Source organism: Phoenix dactylifera, chromosome 1 (assembly GCF_051530095.1).
Source record: "Phoenix dactylifera cultivar Ajwa chromosome 1, Ajwa_hap1_PhDact_Kaust_v1.1, whole genome shotgun sequence".
NCBI classification, from domain to species: Eukaryota; Viridiplantae; Streptophyta; class Magnoliopsida; order Arecales; family Arecaceae; genus Phoenix; species Phoenix dactylifera.
The window spans coordinates 30,877,261-30,894,979 of NC_143190.1; the positions used below are offsets into that span (position 1 = coordinate 30,877,261).

At 37.9% G+C, this 17,719-nt stretch overlaps 1 protein-coding gene across 3 annotated transcripts; it reads right to left on the reverse strand.

Moving 5' to 3' along the window:
• Positions 1-280: 280 nt before the first annotated feature.
• Positions 281-17,154, reverse strand: LOC103695656 (diacylglycerol kinase 1-like). Of its 3 annotated transcripts, none has more exons than XM_039121130.3 (8): positions 16,892-17,154; positions 13,253-14,528; positions 10,852-11,218; positions 10,690-10,766; positions 1,644-1,763; positions 1,110-1,274; positions 797-934; positions 281-638 (listed from the first exon to the last, which is right to left on the reverse strand). In XM_039121130.3, the coding sequence occupies exons 2-8, from the start codon at positions 14,408-14,410 to the stop codon at positions 489-491; spliced, it is 2,175 nt and encodes a 724-aa protein (XP_038977058.2). In that variant the 5' UTR covers positions 14,411-14,528; positions 16,892-17,154; the 3' UTR covers positions 281-488. The 3 variants fall into 3 exon arrangements, with proteins under 3 accessions (XP_038977058.2, XP_038977059.2, XP_088577282.1); XM_039121131.3 differs by having other exon boundaries at positions 13,253-14,444; positions 16,892-17,072; XM_088721156.2 differs by having other exon boundaries at positions 501-638; positions 797-981.
• Positions 17,155-17,719: the final 565 nt, after the last annotated feature.

Consider the following 17,719-nt stretch of genomic DNA (forward strand, 5'->3'; position numbering starts at 1 on the left):
CAGGCCTAGGTGAAGGACAAAAGCACTAAAGCCTTAATCAGGAATGAGAGCCTTTAACAACCACAAAGCACAGTTCCCACCAAATCTCTTGAACGCTAGAGAAAGATTTAGGAGTGCCAAGTTTCTTGGCTAGAGTGAGAAAATTTTGAGGATCCAGACAATTTAAAACATAGCCAGCTTTTGTTTTGGTCTTTCCAAGGCTCAAGATGCAGAGACATGCTGGAAGTGTAGCTCCAAAATTCGCTAGTATCAGGCCAGAAGATGCATTATACCGATCACAGATACAAACGGTAAAATCTTGTAAGCTGTATTTTTTTCCCAGTATTTTACATAAGAGTACTGCAGTATTTACAAAATACCTGCAAAAGTTTGTATTTTGACCTTTCTGACATCAAGGAAGTAAATGCTTACTAGAAAGAAAATGAACAAACCTCAGAAGACTAATATACAAAATTTGGGAACATAAACCTGATTCTATGGGGAGGATCCTAGGAAAGCCTCACCGCCATATCTTGAAGGAGTGCCCTCTTCTGTGCGGTGGTGATGACACCACTAGATTCAGCATTTTCAAGAACATCAGTGATTACAGAAACTGCATGACCTAAAGGCTCCTCAGCCACTCTCTTCAACATAAAGGCCTGTATTATTATCAAATTTTTGCTAGTGAAAAAATTTAGTTGGCATCATGGATAAGCTCAAGCAGCATATTCGCAATGTTGAACATGCATATGCACGCAATCTCAGAGAGAGAGAGAACCTGGCTATGATGAAGAGAAGAGAAGAGAAGAGAGAGAACCTGGCTATGATGAGATATTTCTATTTTACATGGTTGCTGAAACCAAGGTTCTCCATCCACTTGAATAGGCATGGGAGAAAAGATTTGGACCTTGACGAAATGCCCTTGAGCCAGCTTCTGAGCTCGAGAAAGCCCGACCTATTTAAACCAAATATCACTCTCAATTTTAAATGTGAATAGTTAACCTGGAATTCAAATATCCTGATCACAAATTCGCAATCACCGCCAACCTCAAGAGTTCCCAACTGATCAAACATCAAAAAAGATACCGAACAATTTATCCAATAGATACATCAACAGCTTTATTAGTTACCTGAAGTTTCCCAAGATGCCAGGTTCCAGTAAAACTGACAATTTCGAGCATCTTGTCATGCATGGATTGTGGCTGAAAATCATCATAATTGTCATCCTCACTATGCCACAAATCAACCCCTCCCATGTAGCTTCCAATGTTGGCAACAAGTACACCTTCCACATCCTGGAAAGCCAAAACTTTTTAGAAGTTGAATATAGGGTACCTCTGGTTGAGGGAACATAGCAATTAAACACCAGTACTTAGCCGTAACGAAAGTGCCATATCTACATTGAGACTACTGAACAAGAGTCAAATAGGTCTATAAAGAAGTTGGTGGATCATAATAACATAGAAATGTTTAAGCACGGAAGAGAAAGGAAGAACATGATATGCAAACTGGCCTTTAATTGTAGACACCAGAAAATGAGAAGTAAAGCATTTGCAAACATATAGGACAAGGCTGCTCAAGAATAATAATGAGATTAATAATAAGAATAATGATAAAGATGATGGTCGCAGCGAATAACATGCTTAAAGACCACAAGGACACACCTCAGGAATTTCAATCTCGACTCCATCTACCTCTAATCTGATTTGCCAGGGAAAATCTGAAAATGTCCTATCCATAATACTCTTTGCCCCTTCTTTTGCATAAAGCACCTTATTCATAAACTGCACGGAAAAAACCACCTCTTTAGCTAGTGCGAATAATTCTAGCTAAGGGCAGGAGTACAAAGCTCATCTGAGAACAAGGTGGCTAAAAACCGAGAGTAATTAGTACAATGCAAAATTCAGAAAATAACAAGGAACCACATGATATGTATTTGAATGGTATGACTCGATATAAGCATAAGAAGCAAATTTAAAAATTTTACTATGTAAAAAAATATTCTCTACATAGTAAAATTTTTAAATTTTACTATGCAGACACATCAAAATAAAATAAAATAAAATAAACAGGGCTCACCAGAAAATAACAAATGGGATTCATTAGCAAACTTAACTGTTGTGGACACATCAAACAGTGGAAAGTCAAAGCTTGCTACGAATGTTTTTGTATTTCAAATGGTAAAGAAGGTTTAATACAAAGAGACATTTTGTTTTTAGAAAAACCTAAGAATAAACAAAGTTTGCTTGGAAATCAGCAAACCATCCAAAAACACAAAAAGGTTGTTGGCCTCCCAGACTACCAATATTCCAATCAGCAAACAAGACTAAGAATTCCTCAAAGACTCGTCAGTGTCCAGCTCCTCAAGTACATCTCGCACTAAAGCAATTGCAAGTTTAAATGGACAGGTGTAGAAAGATCAGAAAGCAACATGAACGATAATATATTTTTGAAAGCAAACCTTTGTATTAACTACCTTATCTAACTAGCATAATGCTAACTCTATGGGGCTTACGTCATAAGCCATATTCACCAGCCGTTCTTTTTAGTATAAGCAACAAGGTTTTAAGTTTTGCTTCAGTGTCGGTTTCTGTCAAAATTGATCAATTCTTTTAGAAAGAAAAGACAAGTCCATAGGTGGAATGTTTTCTTTGGTTCACTTTTTTTTTTGAAAAAAAATCTTCACCAATTTCCTATTGATATTATTCTCTTTTTCTTGCATAATTTTTTTTCTCTTTTTAGAAATAAATGAAATATTAAAATGAATTAATGAACTAAAATGGTTTCCTATTTAGATGGGTTTTCCTTGCATGGATAGGTTATAAAAATGAAATAGAAGGAAACATGCTTAAATTAGTTTTTCTTAACTAGATAGGTTATTTAAATGAAACAGAGTGGAATATGCTTAGATGAGATATCTGCCTAGATTGGTTTTTTCTTGCTTGGGAAGGTAACTAAATAAAACAGAATGGTAAATGCTTAGAAGAGTTTTTTCTTGTTTACATGGGTTATTAGTTTATACTTTTGTGGTATTGATATATGTAATTAATTCCATACTCTTAAGTACTTGTCTTCTTTTTTTATGCTTGATTGAGTGATGCATACACTTAAAATCAACACATTAGTGCACTACTGCAATCTGTTTAATGCATTAAACTTTGATACAATTCAATTTCAGCTTAAAACTGTTGGGCATACACAGATTATGATCCTAGTAACTCAAAACACAGATGAATCATCTAAAATGAATTTTACTGATTTCATTTTTCTTAATTTCTTATTTTTTGGATTTTTCTCACTGCTTTTGGCTGAAACTTTGAAACTCAGAGTAGAATCACTGAACCACCAAAACAAAAAATCTACTCAGGAGACCAAAACTGAAACTGAAACCAAGTTTCAGAACCTTGACTATCAAGCTTTTCTTTCTCCTGACAAGCATAACATTTGGTGCAGCAAAAGTTCTCTTATATGGGCTTCCTTTACTCTTCATTACGCATGCCCTTGGTATCTCAGAGTCTAACACTTTATCCTCTGTTGGTAGAAATGCCAAGCTTGCAAATTTGATTTCTTACTTCCCTACTTTTAGTTTCCGCCACCTTTAAGATTCTTGTCACCAGAAAAGACATCTTTGTATGCTACATATTGCGGAACATGTATGCTCACTGCAAGTTCTGTTATTTTTAAAGTCAAAATGTTGGATAAAATGAATCAGATCAGCAAGCTGTTGACATGTCCTAATCATAGTTCTCTTTGATATTTCATTACTATCACAACTACCATGCACGACAAGCTTTTTCAACATTTAGCATCAAAACCACATATCTCCCATATGGCTAATTATTCATTCAAGGAAGCGCTATCTACAAATGTCTAATATGTTATATGAAAAAACCTAAAACCACCAGAACCTAAAGAAGCAGGATATTGTGGTAAACCCTAGGGGACAAAAAGGGGTTTTGCCAGCTATGGTATAGATTGAAAATATTCCTTTAACTAGTTTCAGTTTCCAACAATCTTGAAAAGAGATTCTTACGTACATGTTACGGACCACAGCATGACTTACCCCCAGTTGCATTACAAGAACTGACATATCAATTACCACAACTTGTCACTTCAATCATGATATGCCTAGGCCAGATAGGCCTTTTTTGTGTGTAGCTCACACTTTTCCACCATGACTGTCCATGCTGTAAGATTCATCAATAGCAACAATTATCTAGTTGTAATGGCATGACACTCCTGAAATGACAACAGAATTATCATGCTATATGTTACTGATGACATTTCTATTGACATGTATGCTCAGGTGCGAGTAGTGATTCAAATCTCAAATGAATTCTGTTACTCTCTAACAGAATTCGGAAGCCTCAGGATCCTTCCAGCATCCTCTAGACCACTCTAGAATATATTTCTGTTAGCCACAGCTGTAATCTGGTAGAGCAAAGTCGGTTGTATGTGTCTATATATAGACTGTAATATTCCCTCAGTTTTATGAATGAATATATATAATATCAATGGCTTAAAGGTACTGTTCACGGTACCATGCCAGATAATGAACAGTAACTCTGTTCATTAAAAGTTCTCCAATCTTCTTTGGTTTTGTCATGGTATCAGAGCTGTGATCCATTTTTTTTTTTAACTTGCATCTCTATCTTCTCCGGCGGCAATGGCAACCCCCGAGTCAAACAACGATCTCAGATTCAGCAATGTCACCAAAGTCCCAGATGAATCCGGGATACCCTCAACTCTCAAGTTTCTTATTGGCTGAATACATTCGTTGGTTCCGAATCATCTCACTGTGGAAAATTACCTCATTTGGAGGTCTCAAATTGTTCGCATATTCAGCGCCAGCGGGTTCTACGGTTTTCTCGATGGGTCCATCAATGCATCATCCTTCATAAACTCTCATGGTGCTCCAGATTCTACAAATTGGTTTGTTGTAGATCAGTTCCTTGCTTCAGCGCTTAACTCTACTATTTCTGCTGGTATTCTCTCTTATGTTGCAAATCTGGAAAACTGCTCTCAGATCTGGATGACTCTTGAGAATAGGTTGAATTCCTCAACCAGATCCAGAGTTATGCAGTTAAAAAATGAACTGCACACTATTAAAAAGGCTGAACAATCCATGACACAATATCTAAATAGTGTTAGATTGAAAGTCGATGCATTACAAGCTGCTGGTTCTCAGGTAGAAAATGAAGATATCATACTATATATTTTGAATGGTCTTCCATCTGAGTTTGATTCATTCTCCACAGCTATTCGAACTCGATCCTCTTCACTTCCTTTGGATGAATTGTATGCGTTATTATGTAGTGAAGATCTCATACTGACCAACAGAAATTCTGCTCCAATTTCAGTTCCAGATTCTACACTTGCTCTATTTTCAACTCGCGGTAGAGGAAGAGGCAGATTTTCTTCCCCGTATCGTGGCAAAGGCCGTTTTAGAGGGTCGTCTTCAGTTTCACCTGGAAGATCTGGTCACTATACCTATATGATAGAATGCCAAATCTGTCATAAACATGGACATTCTGCAGTTACATGCTGGTACCGTTATTCTGCTCCACCTAACACAGTTCAGCGACAATCTGCATCACCTCAAGCATTTTTTACTCCAACTTCGGCAGCATCAACTTCTGGGAATAATTGGATTATTGACAGTGGAGCAACATCCCACATCACCAATAATCCATCCGTTCTTCATTCTTCAGCACCTTATCAAGGCATGGAGCAAGTGAATCTTGGCGACAGTTCTTCTATCCCAATTGCTCACACTGGATCTGGTAACATCTCTTCTTCTACACATTCCTTACATCTTTTTAACATTCTCCACGTTCCCAAAATGTCACATAATCTGCTTTCTGTTTACAAATTGGCCTCTGAAAATAACTGCATTCTTTCGTTTGATTCAAATGGCTGCACAATTAAGAGCAAGGCAACCAATCAAACATTACTTCAGGGCAATTGTACTAATGGGCTGTATACAATCCCCTTCACTTTCACTCCTCCGTCTTCATCACTTCCGATACCTACAGCTCTCTCTGCGACAATCTCTTCTTCACAGCTCTGGCATCTACGGCTGGGTCATCCGTCTTCCTCTACGCTCTCACATCTCAGTAACACTCTGTCTCTATCTCCAGCAAACAATCATCAGGAGCTTTGTCAGTCCTGTAGCCTTGCAAAATGTCATCGAATTCATCTTCCACCATCTGAAGCGAAGTCTGTTTCTCCCCTTCAACTTGTCCATGCTGACGTTTGGGGTCCATCTCCAATCTCATCCAAACAAGGCTTCAGATATTATGTGGTGTTTGTTGATGATTTCAGTAGATATAGTTGGGTGTTTCCCCTTAAACAAAAATCTGATGTATTTCCTGTCTTCTCTAGTTTCAAAACCTATGTAGAAAAACAGTTCTCATCTTCCATCAAAGCCTTTCGGTCAGATGGGGGAGGAGAGTTCGTCAATAAAAAGTTTCAGCATTTTTTCTCCTTGTCTGGCATTCAGCATCAATTATCCACCCCATCTACCCCTGAGCAGAATGGGGTGGCTGAACGACGACATAGACACCTTCTTGAAACCATACGCAGTATTTTGTTTCACTCCTCTTTGCCTTCTGACTTCTGGGTCGAAGCTCTTTTTACTGCAAATCATCTTATTAACTGTCTTCCTAAGGCAGTCCTACAACACTTCTCTTCCTTTGAGTGTCTGTACAACAAAGCTCCTGATTACAAATTTCTTAAAGTGTTTAGCTGCAGATGCTTTCCGTGGCTCAGGCCTTATTCAGTTAACAAATTTTCTCCCAGGTCCATTTCATGTATTTTCCTTGGCTATTCCTCAAACCACAAGGGTTATCGTTGTTATGATCCAGTCCATAACAAGATTTACATTTCTCGCCATGTCACATTTGATGAGAATTGTTTTCCATTCTCCTCAGCATAGAAACTCCATTCATCTTCTCCACCAATCCTTTCCACTCCTTCGTTTCCCCCTACAGCATTTGTTCCCACTTCATGTCCTGTTCCACCGGCTACTCCACCTTCACCTACATCTTCTGCAGGATCGTCATCTTCATTACACACTGCCAGCATTCCTATACCACCTATTTCTTCCACTTTTTCCTCACCTCCACAGAACACTCAGCCTCTACTTTCAGTTCCTGTGACAGCAAGTCCACATCCCTCATTACCTCATCAGTCTTCACAACATTTGCCCACCCACTCGATGATTACCAGATCTAAGACAGGATCCTTAAAGCCTAAACATATCCTGTCTCTACTTAGTTCTTCAACAGAAATTTCAACCAGTCAGGAAGAAGAACCGAGTTGTTTCACAAAAGCTGTCAATGATCCAAGATGGAGGGCTGCTATGTCAGCAGAGTTTAATGCCCTATTAGATCAAAGGACATGGGAGCTGGTACCTAGAAGCACTGCCACTAATATACTCGGCTGCAAGTGGACATATCGAATTAAACGAAAATCTGATGGTTCCATTGCTAGATTCAAAGCTCGCTTGGTAGCCCAAGGGTTTAAACAAGAGTATGGTATCAATTATCATGAGACATTTAGTCCCGTAGCAAAATTCCAAACCATCCGTGTGTTTATCTCAATTGCTCTCTCATTTCATTGGAAAATCAAACAACTAGATGTCTCGAATGCGTTCCTTCATGGTGTTTTGGAGGAATCCATTTACATGGATCAGCCTAAAGGATTTCAGAATCCGAATTTTCCGGAGCATGTTTGTCATTTAAAGAAGGCGATCTATGGGCACAAACAAGCGCCTCGTCAATGGTTTTGCACTTTTTCAGAAGCCTTCAATTTGGTTTTACTGTTAGTTCTGCTGATTCCTCCTTATTTCTCTATTTACTCATCTATGTAGATGATATTCTCATCATGGGCAACAACAACGCAGAACTACATAAACTTCTGTTATGTCTTCAAGACAAATTCAGGATTAAAGACCTCGGCAGGCTATCTCATTTTCTAGGAATTCATGCTACTTATTCCTCTGATGGCCTCATTCTTAGTCAACATCAATATGCCTTGAATATTTTGCACAAAACTGGGATGATGGACAGTAAATCTGTTACCTCACCGTTGTCTATTTCAAAAGCTCCCAAGCAGAGCATTTCTTTTTCTGATCCTGAATTCTTTCAGCGAGTTACAGGTTCACTCCAGTATCTAACGATTACTCGCCCGGATATCGCTTTTGCTGTGAATTACTTAAGTCAATTCATGCACTCTCCGCTGCTACATCATTTTGAGCAATTAAAGCGGGTGCCCCGCTATATCAGAGGAACAATTCATCATTCACTGCATTTTACACCTGGATCTCTCATACTTCATGCCTTTAGTGATTCGGACTGGGCGGGAGATATCAATGATAGAAGGTCTACCACTGGTTTTTGTGTGTTTCTGGGTAATAATTTGATTTCATGGCTTTCCAAGAAGCAACCGACTGTCGCCAAATCTTCAACCGAAGCAGAATATCAGGCGCTTGCCATTACTTCAGCTGAACTCATTTGGTTACGACGGCTTCTTTCCGATTTTTCAATCTCCTCTACATCTCCTACCCTATTGCATTGTGACAACATTTCAGCACTTCAGTTGGCTTCGAACCCGGTGTTTCATGCAAGGACGAAACACATCGAGGTCGATTACCATTTCATTAGGGAAAGAGTGCAGAGCAAGGAAATTGCCTTAGCCCATGTTTCTACCTTAGATCAGCCAGCTGATCTCTTCACCAAGGCTCTATCTACTCAACGTCATAAGGATTTTTGTGCCAAACTGAAGGTTCTTTCTGCTCCTTCAGCTTGAGGGGGCCTATTGACATGTATGCTCAGGTGCGAGTAGTGATTCAAATCTCAAATGAATTCTGTTACTCTCTAACAGAATTCGAAAGCCTCAGGATCCTTCCAGTATCCTCTAGACCACTCTAGAATATATTTCTGTTAGCCACAGCTGTAATCTGGTAGAGCAAAGTCGGTTGTATGTGTCTATATATAGACTGTAATATTCCCTCAGTTTTATGAATGAATATATATAATATCAATGGCTTAAAGGTACTGTTCATGGTACCATGCCAGATAATGAACAGTAACTCTGTTCATTAAAAGTTCTCCAATCTTCTTTGGTTTTGTCAATTTCCACCATTAGTCATGTAAACCCATATTTGTAATGTCAATTTGAGATGATTTCTACTAATTTTTCAATCCTGAGGTTGCCCTCCCTCCCAAAAATGGTATTTATCTCAGCAGATTGTACCTCTAACCTAATCAGTTGACCAATATCTGCACTGTGATTACAAATATTCTTCAGAAGCATCATTCTACTGACAGGATGAGTCATGTTCAAATCCAATAAATACGCTCAATTTTTTAGGTGCTCTCCGCTATCTGATGATCCCTGAACCAGTAATAGCACATGCAATGCCTGTGGTTAGCCAATTTTCAGGGACCCTTGATCTATGCATTGCCATCTTGGCATAATTTCACACGAAAATCTAACCTTCATTGTTTGTCTTTTCCATTTCTAAAGTAGAGCTCTGAAGCCATGAGTAATGCTAGTTCAGATGGTAATCATGCCAACTGGTATTATACAGGTTATGGGTAGGTTTTTTTCAACCTTGGAGACAGAACGACATGATATTGTATCTCACTACAAATTAAGGTGAGCAAAGTTAAAGACTAGAATTGCACTGAGGTCATTGACAGTGTCACCTTCTCTTCAACATGGGTATCAGATTTACTACCACAACTAGGATAAATGAAGTGATATTCTAGTTGATGGCAATCCAGCTTTCACAAAAGAATGAAGCACATTGAATCAACTGCTTTTTTTAATCTAGCCACCGAACCACTACCTCATGTTTGGCTCATTAAGCAACAATCCAGCTTCATAATGAAGATTCAAGTCATAATGCACTTTCAGTGTCTGCTCAGTGAACTCTTGAATTTAAAGGATGGCACTAGAGATATCTGTATATTCGCAATGCTATAATTGTATGAGTATTTTATTTACATGATACCAGAGATTGGCCATGGCCTATAACAATCATATCTACTTGGTACTTGCTTCCATTGATGGGGAATTTCTTGGTAGATTTAAACCACTTAACCTGGTTCCATAAAAATTTGGAAGCTAGTTCTAGGCAATTCTATCTCCGTTTATTCAACGGCACCAACTCCATACTCCTGTAACTGTTCCAGTTTTCAGCAACCAGGGAGTAAGATGACGTGTCTTCGAACACCATCAGATTTGAATTTGTTTCATTTTATTCTATGATACAAAAGCTACGACTACAGATTAGATGAAAAGAAAAAAATATTGTTTACATCCTTTTATGAAATCTTACAGTTTTTTTTTGCTTTTCTCCTATTGGGAAAGATTTTCCAGTTAGGAGAAGGATAGGGCACATGGCATGCATCTTAGAATTAAATGATCTGAGATGAAAATTTAAGTGTAACGCTGACATTCCTGTTCAGAAAAGAACCATGAATATATCTTGCACCTGAAAAATTTTAAAAACAAAAATCAGTACATGTTTCTGAATAAGCCAATAAGTTTTCCAAAATTCAACAGACCAAATCCATGTGAAACATGCTTTACCCACTCAGGCAGATGCTAAATAGATGATAATCAAAAAATTCCTAACACAACGTCTCCATTTAAGTGAGAAATTAATGTCCATTAAGTGTTAAAGGCAAGCAGAATTACCTGATTGTAGAACTTTTCAGGGTTTTCTTCCCGCAGATTATGAATGTCTAGAGCAACCTTTGCATCACACCCAATCCCTGCCAACGTAGGAAGGTAAATTTTATTTTTTTTTTGTTTTTTTTTTTTGTATGTTCTACATGGACAGGTAAATATTTGCATTACCAAGATAATTGTTCATAAATTTTGGAGGTTGGGAAAGCTTGGATTGCATGCTTTCAATTGTTATCTTCCATCTATCAAGAATGGTGACTGCAGCATGTTCTATATGGTTCAAAGCTGTGTATAAACCTCCCTGCCTCTCAATGGAACCAAGACCACCACCCCAAGATAATACTCTTGCAAGATCATTGCCAGTACCAGCTGGAAGAATTGCAACAGGGGGTGGGCATACAAATTTTTGCTTGTCAATCGCATCTAGAACCCAACGCACCGTGCCATCTCCACCACAAACCAGAACCCTGAAACGAGGTACCTTTCTGAAGAAAGACAGACCCATCTCTGGTCCCTGATCCCTACTCAACTCAAAAACCTGAAAGAGAAAAAAGTCAATGACAGAAAGACTTGATTGAATCAGTTAGGCTGCCAGGGTTTCATACTATCAAACTCAAATCTCAGATCTTTATTAGAAAGTGAGGTTCCCACGTATCTGCTAATACAAGCTCATCAGTGAAAAGTTCAAACTCCAATTTCTAGGTTGAGTTGTTTTGAGCATAGATAAGAGGATACCTTAATAAATTCTTTACAAAGCCACTAAAAAGCAAATGAATGACCTTTTTCTACCATAATACATATAGAGAGAAAGACACACAGACTGAGAGTCAGCGAAAATATGTATGGCATACAATGTTTTGATTTGATTTACAGTCAAAAGCATCCTACAAAACTTCCAGTTTATGTATTTAAGATTTAAATCATGATCAATTCTGTGGATTCTATATTTAAATGGTCGATTTTTGGTCTGACTGACCCATAAAGAACTTCATACAATTTAACAAATGTTGCAGATTCTTAATATACATATCCCAACAACATACACATACAGAGAAAAGGGGAAAGGAAAAATGCTGGAGGGGTGTTGAGCTAATATCCTACTGGGAGAATTTGAAACTAGATTTTTTTCAATGTTGCATTATTCAAACTGAGAATCCACTCCTATAACCATGCTCTACAATATTTAAAATTGGGGTGCAAATGGGTCGGGTTGGGTCATGAGTGACCCCGATCGAACCCGATTTTTTGTTCGGGTCCTAATTTTGAACCCAGACCCAACCCAATAGAAGATCGGGTCGGGTTGGGTCGGGTCGGGTCGGGTGCTACAATTTTTGACCCAACAGGTCATTCGGGTCGGGTCCATGTATAACCCAAACCTAACCCAAATTCGATTCGGGTCTAGTTCGAGTCAACCCATCCATGGTTTCAGAACTTGTTTGCACCCTCGCAGGTTATGGCCTGCGGGCCCAAATAATTATGCAGAATCGAATCAGGTCGAGTCAGGTCGGAATGAGTCGTAGGATTAAAAATCCAAAATTATCTAAATTTCAAATGGTCTGAATTCAGTAGACCCAGACCCGACTCGAAAAATAAAACGGGTCCAATTTTAGGACCTGACCCGACCCCACGGGTCCTCCAAAATGGGTCAGGACGCGTCTAAGCGGGTCGGATCGGATCGAGTCACGGGTCAACCCGACCCATTTGCAACCTTATTTAAAATACCCATAAACTAAGAATGATATATTGTTCAAGTTTCTTATGCATGCACCGAATGATCATAAAATAGATAATTATTTTTGAGTTAGGCTAAAAACAAGATAGTAAGCAAAATACAAAAAAAAAAAGCATCCAAACAGTTGATCATTGCTTAATAAATAAACTCATCCATAAAAAAATTTAACAGGTATGTATGCTCCTAAACCAAAAATTACATCAAATATAGTATCTTAACCTAAAAACCTTATCTTTTTTATGACCAATCAATGCCTATGTAGAAAACTTGCAAAGGATGGAATTTTAAATTTCTGATTTTTCTAAGCATTATATATGTTGGAGATCATACCATGGCGTCAATTTTCACTTTAATTTGACATCATTTAATTTGCATTCCAGAATTCAATCTAAATTATACTGGTAAATTCTGGCTAAATTCTACATGCATAAAAACATACAGATACACAGGTAAGAAAATATAAATTAACAAGTAGCTAACAATGTTTTGCAAAGTAATTTTTTTTCATGAATTGAACTTAAATTCGATTATAATTTTTTTTTGCTTGGAAAGTCAACAAGCATGCAATCAAATAGTTAATTTAAACCAAAACACAACATAACACATGAATTATGAGAGAAAAAAAAAATTTATATATCTCAAAGAGGCAATTATACACAATTGGTTCTAGAATTCCGTCCAAAAATGCAAGTAGCAGATTTACAGAGCTGGAAATCAACTCACCACTGGAACATATGTATAAGAAAGTAATTTACATCTATAGACTAATGAATGTCCCAATGTTGAAAGAAAATGTCATGACTCTGCAAGTAGATGAAGAAGATTGTTAGGAACACCAACCTGTACAGGATTTAGAAGAATGTTTAAACGGAGCCTTAGTGAATCTCCACGTTGGGCACCGCTTCTCTTGTTGATGAAAACAAGTAATGGCCTAGCATCAGGAGGCAACTCACTCAGTTCATATCTCTGATTGCTTCCTACCCGAGAGTCATCGTGTTGAGTGAATGATGTGATTTTCTCTGTAATTGGTCTTACATGCACATTGCCATCACTTTCACCTCTTTGATGCATAGATTCTGTTACATCATCATAGTGCTCATCATTTTCATGAGAGCCCTTTAGTGTTTGATGACCATCTCCTCCGCTCTCCATGGATGAGTCTGTAGCACCAGTGCTGTGAGCTGAGTCAATAGGCAATTCAGAGCTTTGCTTATACTTTTTACTACGACTCCTGATACGTTCCCGTACTGTTGATGCCAACTCATTTGCACCATGCGTTATAGAGCTCAGAAGCCCACCAGTTCCAGTTCTGTTCAAGTCCTTTACAAAAAGAGGTGATAAGATAAGCCGTTTAAATGGACCCAAATCACAAATGTCGCCTGTTTCTTTTGCAAAGCTGGCATGGCAATCGACATGTACTAGCTGTTGACACCACATACAAGACCAAATTGGAAAGCTACCAAGGAAAGATCCAGTACAAGGTTCTTCACAATAACTACAAAAAGAAATTTCTTCAGGTCGGTCAGCTATTTCTATCCACTGCACAGCCCATTGATGGATGACATGTTCAAGACCAGCCATAGATACACATTTACAATCCTTATGTGCATTTGAAGAGCAATTCAAGTGCGCAGCTGCACCACAAACATCACAGCGGTGAATGCTCTGCCCAGGCGATGGTGATGGAGAAATGGTCTCTAGACATGCACAGCACTTTAGACCTTTTACACGAGAAGCAGACTCTATTTTCCAGACATGGGCAGCAACAAGAGCTTTATGTTTTGATTTCCGATTCCTTCTAGACCTTGCTTTAATAGTTTTCATCAAGCTTAAAGTAAAATTTCGCTTCAGTTGATTGATACTGTAGAAAATCGTTAAAATTCCAACTAAGGCAGCAATAAGGCAAGCAAAAAAGAAGATCCAAGATTCTGCTGCATCAGATGGGATGATGTTCCATTTATGATGCGACATCCTATATTTTTCTCCATGGTCATCCATTCCTCAGAGAACTCAGAGGCAAGACATTCACTGACTGAAATGATATAGAAAGTAAATGTGCTTGAGAAATGCTGAAGAACTTCTGGATCAAAGGACAAAGATCATATTCATAGTAAACCTGGATGAAGATGATACAAGAATTATCATTGTCAAATTCTTTTATGAGTTATAGATATAAGCAAAATACAGAAACCATCTTAATCAAAATTAACAGCTTTGATAAAATTACAGTTCATCAACCATCAATTCCCATTTATCTTCCTATTATTTTTTTTATCCACCATATACACATTAGTTGGTTAAATCCGTAGAATTTAAAGATACGCAATTTTTTTTCTAAAGTATATATACCAACATGAAAGCTATTCCAAATTTAATAGCTCACATTTAAAAAATCGTTTGATTTTATAAAGCAATATCTCATTTTCATTCCCAGGAAATTAAACATTACTTGGGATAGAAAAAAGAGAATTAAGAAAAGAATCACTAAGCCATTATGCAGGGTATTTCCTTTATATTTCCAACTATGATCAAAATCGACACGATGGATGGAAGCTTTCTACATTCTAAATATATATATGGACTACCAATTCCACTCCTCAAGTTGCATTCCATAATAAGGTAATTATGAGCAAAGTTGTTATGAATTCCAAAAGAGCCATTCTTGGGAGCTTAAAGCTCTAAGATTCGATTTTGACTGGACCAAAAGATATATTACAGTTTGGCAGTTTCAAAATCAAAAAGTTTTTATTACAGTTAGGAAAAAAATCAAAAATAAAGAAAATTAAACAAGTCAAAAAAAGGATAACTTGACAACATTATAGACTACATCATAGTTTAATATTTGTGGATGTATCATTTCTTTGTATTGCACTAAAACAATTATAAATTCAATTTTAATTGTTTAAAAGACCATGTTCAGAAGGAATATATTGTTCTAGTTTAACGGCAATCTAGTCTATGATGATACAAATGCCTATGACATTAGATCTATAATAGCCAAACTATATCAAAAATCTTATGTTTATCAAAATCTTACATTCCCCACCTAATCTCTTTAGGTTCTAATGTCATTGCTTCCAAATCTTGTTAAAATATGCAAAACTCAAATTTAATGTAGAGAAAATGCATGTTGGCATCTAGAAAAATGGCAATGATTAGCATAAACAACTGACATAATCAACAAATTTGGCCCCATAAGTTAGTTCTGGCCACAACTTTTGAAAAGTGCAATAGTTTTAGACTGGTCCCAGAGAAAATCAAAATTAAAATGTTTTAGTTTCAATTTCAGAATTTTGAAAAGGCAAAACACCAGACCATGTCTAGGAGGCATAAAGTGGTTTGTACAGGTTCAAGAAAAGTTTGGTTAACATTGTAAGTTAAAATGGTTATATTGTCCCAGAGAATACCAACTGGCTCTCCAAAAATGATTCCAACATGTAGAATGGTGGATCCACGGACACTCAGGACATTCTTTTGCCTTTGTGATACCAAAATTTTAAGACAATGTAGGTGAAAGACAAGTGGACAGGCTGCCAAGAGCCCAGTTGCTAGCAGGCACCGAAAGGTCAAGGTAGCCAAAAATAATACATTCCAAAACCAATAAATATCGCAAACATGCAAAAAAAGGAATGCTTATACTCCAAAAAATGAATGTCAAATAAAATGTATGAAGTTAACGGAAGCACCTTAAAGCATGCACCCATACAGTTCTTAGGCTGCCTCACCTGGGCAACCCAGTTGGCAGCTTTTAAAACAATGTATTCTGCATGCACGAGTATCCTTCTCACTGTCATTTTTTTCATGTAGGCTCTCCCAATGATTATATTCGCTAGGACCCTTGCGGATGAGAGGTTATATAAAAACTCAGTGAAACACAATAAATGTTTCCACAGCACACGCAAAAACAAACAAGCATACCTTCTCCAAGCCTCTCCTACTCTCTCTATTAAAATATTTTCATAACACTGGGTCACCCTTCCAGCATTCAAGCATCGACCTCCACAGCTCTCTTTCTTTAAACAGTGACTTACATACAGCTGTCTTCTTTCTTAGCTAGAAGCCTAGAACTTTTATCCGATTCCACTAACTGAAGATTTAAGCATCTAACAGCCATGAGAATGATATCGCCTCCTATAAAGCATTATAGACATTTTCTACTGGTATATCAAGATATTAACTATAACGCAGATAACTCCCATAATCATAACATTTGCAAAAACTTCAGTAATTTGATTCGTTCTGAAAGCAAATTATTAACTAGTAAGTTCGACTACAGCACATATAAAGGAATAAGTATTGGATTTTTTTTTTTTTTTAAATTAGGGTCGAGGAAAGCAACAAGCCAGTTGGATCCATCACTAAATCCAATCATTCTCACTGATTTCTACCTCAAAAACAGCACAAATCAATAGATTCACTGAAGGAAAAAACAAACGAAAAAAAAAAAGGGTACGGCGAGAAATAGGGGAGAGATCTTACCAAAGCAATAGCGGAAAATCGCGAAAGGCTTTCAGAGGTGATGGATTCGACGGAAATGTCCCCGAAATCGAAATCAAAATCGTTGGAAGTAAAACACCCCAAACTTGTCCCCATCCCCCTCCGCCCTTTCTCTCGCTCATATACTAATTCGATGATTCGATTACCACTCTCGGTGATGAACGCTTTTCAGAAAGTAGCGTTGGTGTACGAAGTAACCCTCAATTAAACCGTAACCAGGACAGTTTACTATAAGATAACTGAATATGGGGGGTCTTTGTTTCTTGAGATCAGGACTGTTGATGAATTGATCGACGGAGAGAATACGCTGTTAGTCATCGTCGTTTGGATGCTCCTGGTCGTCTGATTGATAAACTATTCCGGGGAGTTGTGACGAAGGCTCTAGAAAGATTCTAGCTGGAATAATTTATTAGGGAGGAGACCGTGGTTAGGCTCGAGAATCACCGGATGACCGGTTTCCACGACCGTTGGATTCGGGTTTAACTCTGATCTGGAAAGGGATCGTATCCGGCAACCATATCGAAATCTAGGGAGCGTCGCCGTCGGACGATACGTGTGAGCTAGATAAGAGCTTCCATGCACGAATGGATTCTCTGTCCCGGTGTACTCCGAGCGCGCCACCTTGCCCGAATTCGTTGGAAGAAAGTCTTTGCAACCGGGAAGCATGTTCCCTTGCCAAAATGTGGTTCCAGGAAAGATTAAATCCTACATTGCATGTAGGATACAGCCACCGCCCATCACAAATACCTATGAGCAATTGTAATTGACGATATGTACGGCCTTATGATGCATGCCGTGTAAGATATAAAT

Coding starts and splice junctions, on each gene's coding strand:
- LOC103695656 (XM_039121130.3), bottom strand. CDS start 14,410: ATGGATGACCATGGAGAAAAATATAGGATGTCGCATCATAAATGGAAC. Junction 1,764..10,689: donor CTGAAAAGTTCTACAATCAG/GTAATTCTGCTT, acceptor TTTTCCGTGCAG/TTTATGAATAAGGTGCTTTA. Junction 1,275..1,643: donor TCGAGATTGAAATTCCTGAG/GTGTGTCCTTGT, acceptor TTGGCTTTCCAG/GATGTGGAAGGTGTACTTGT.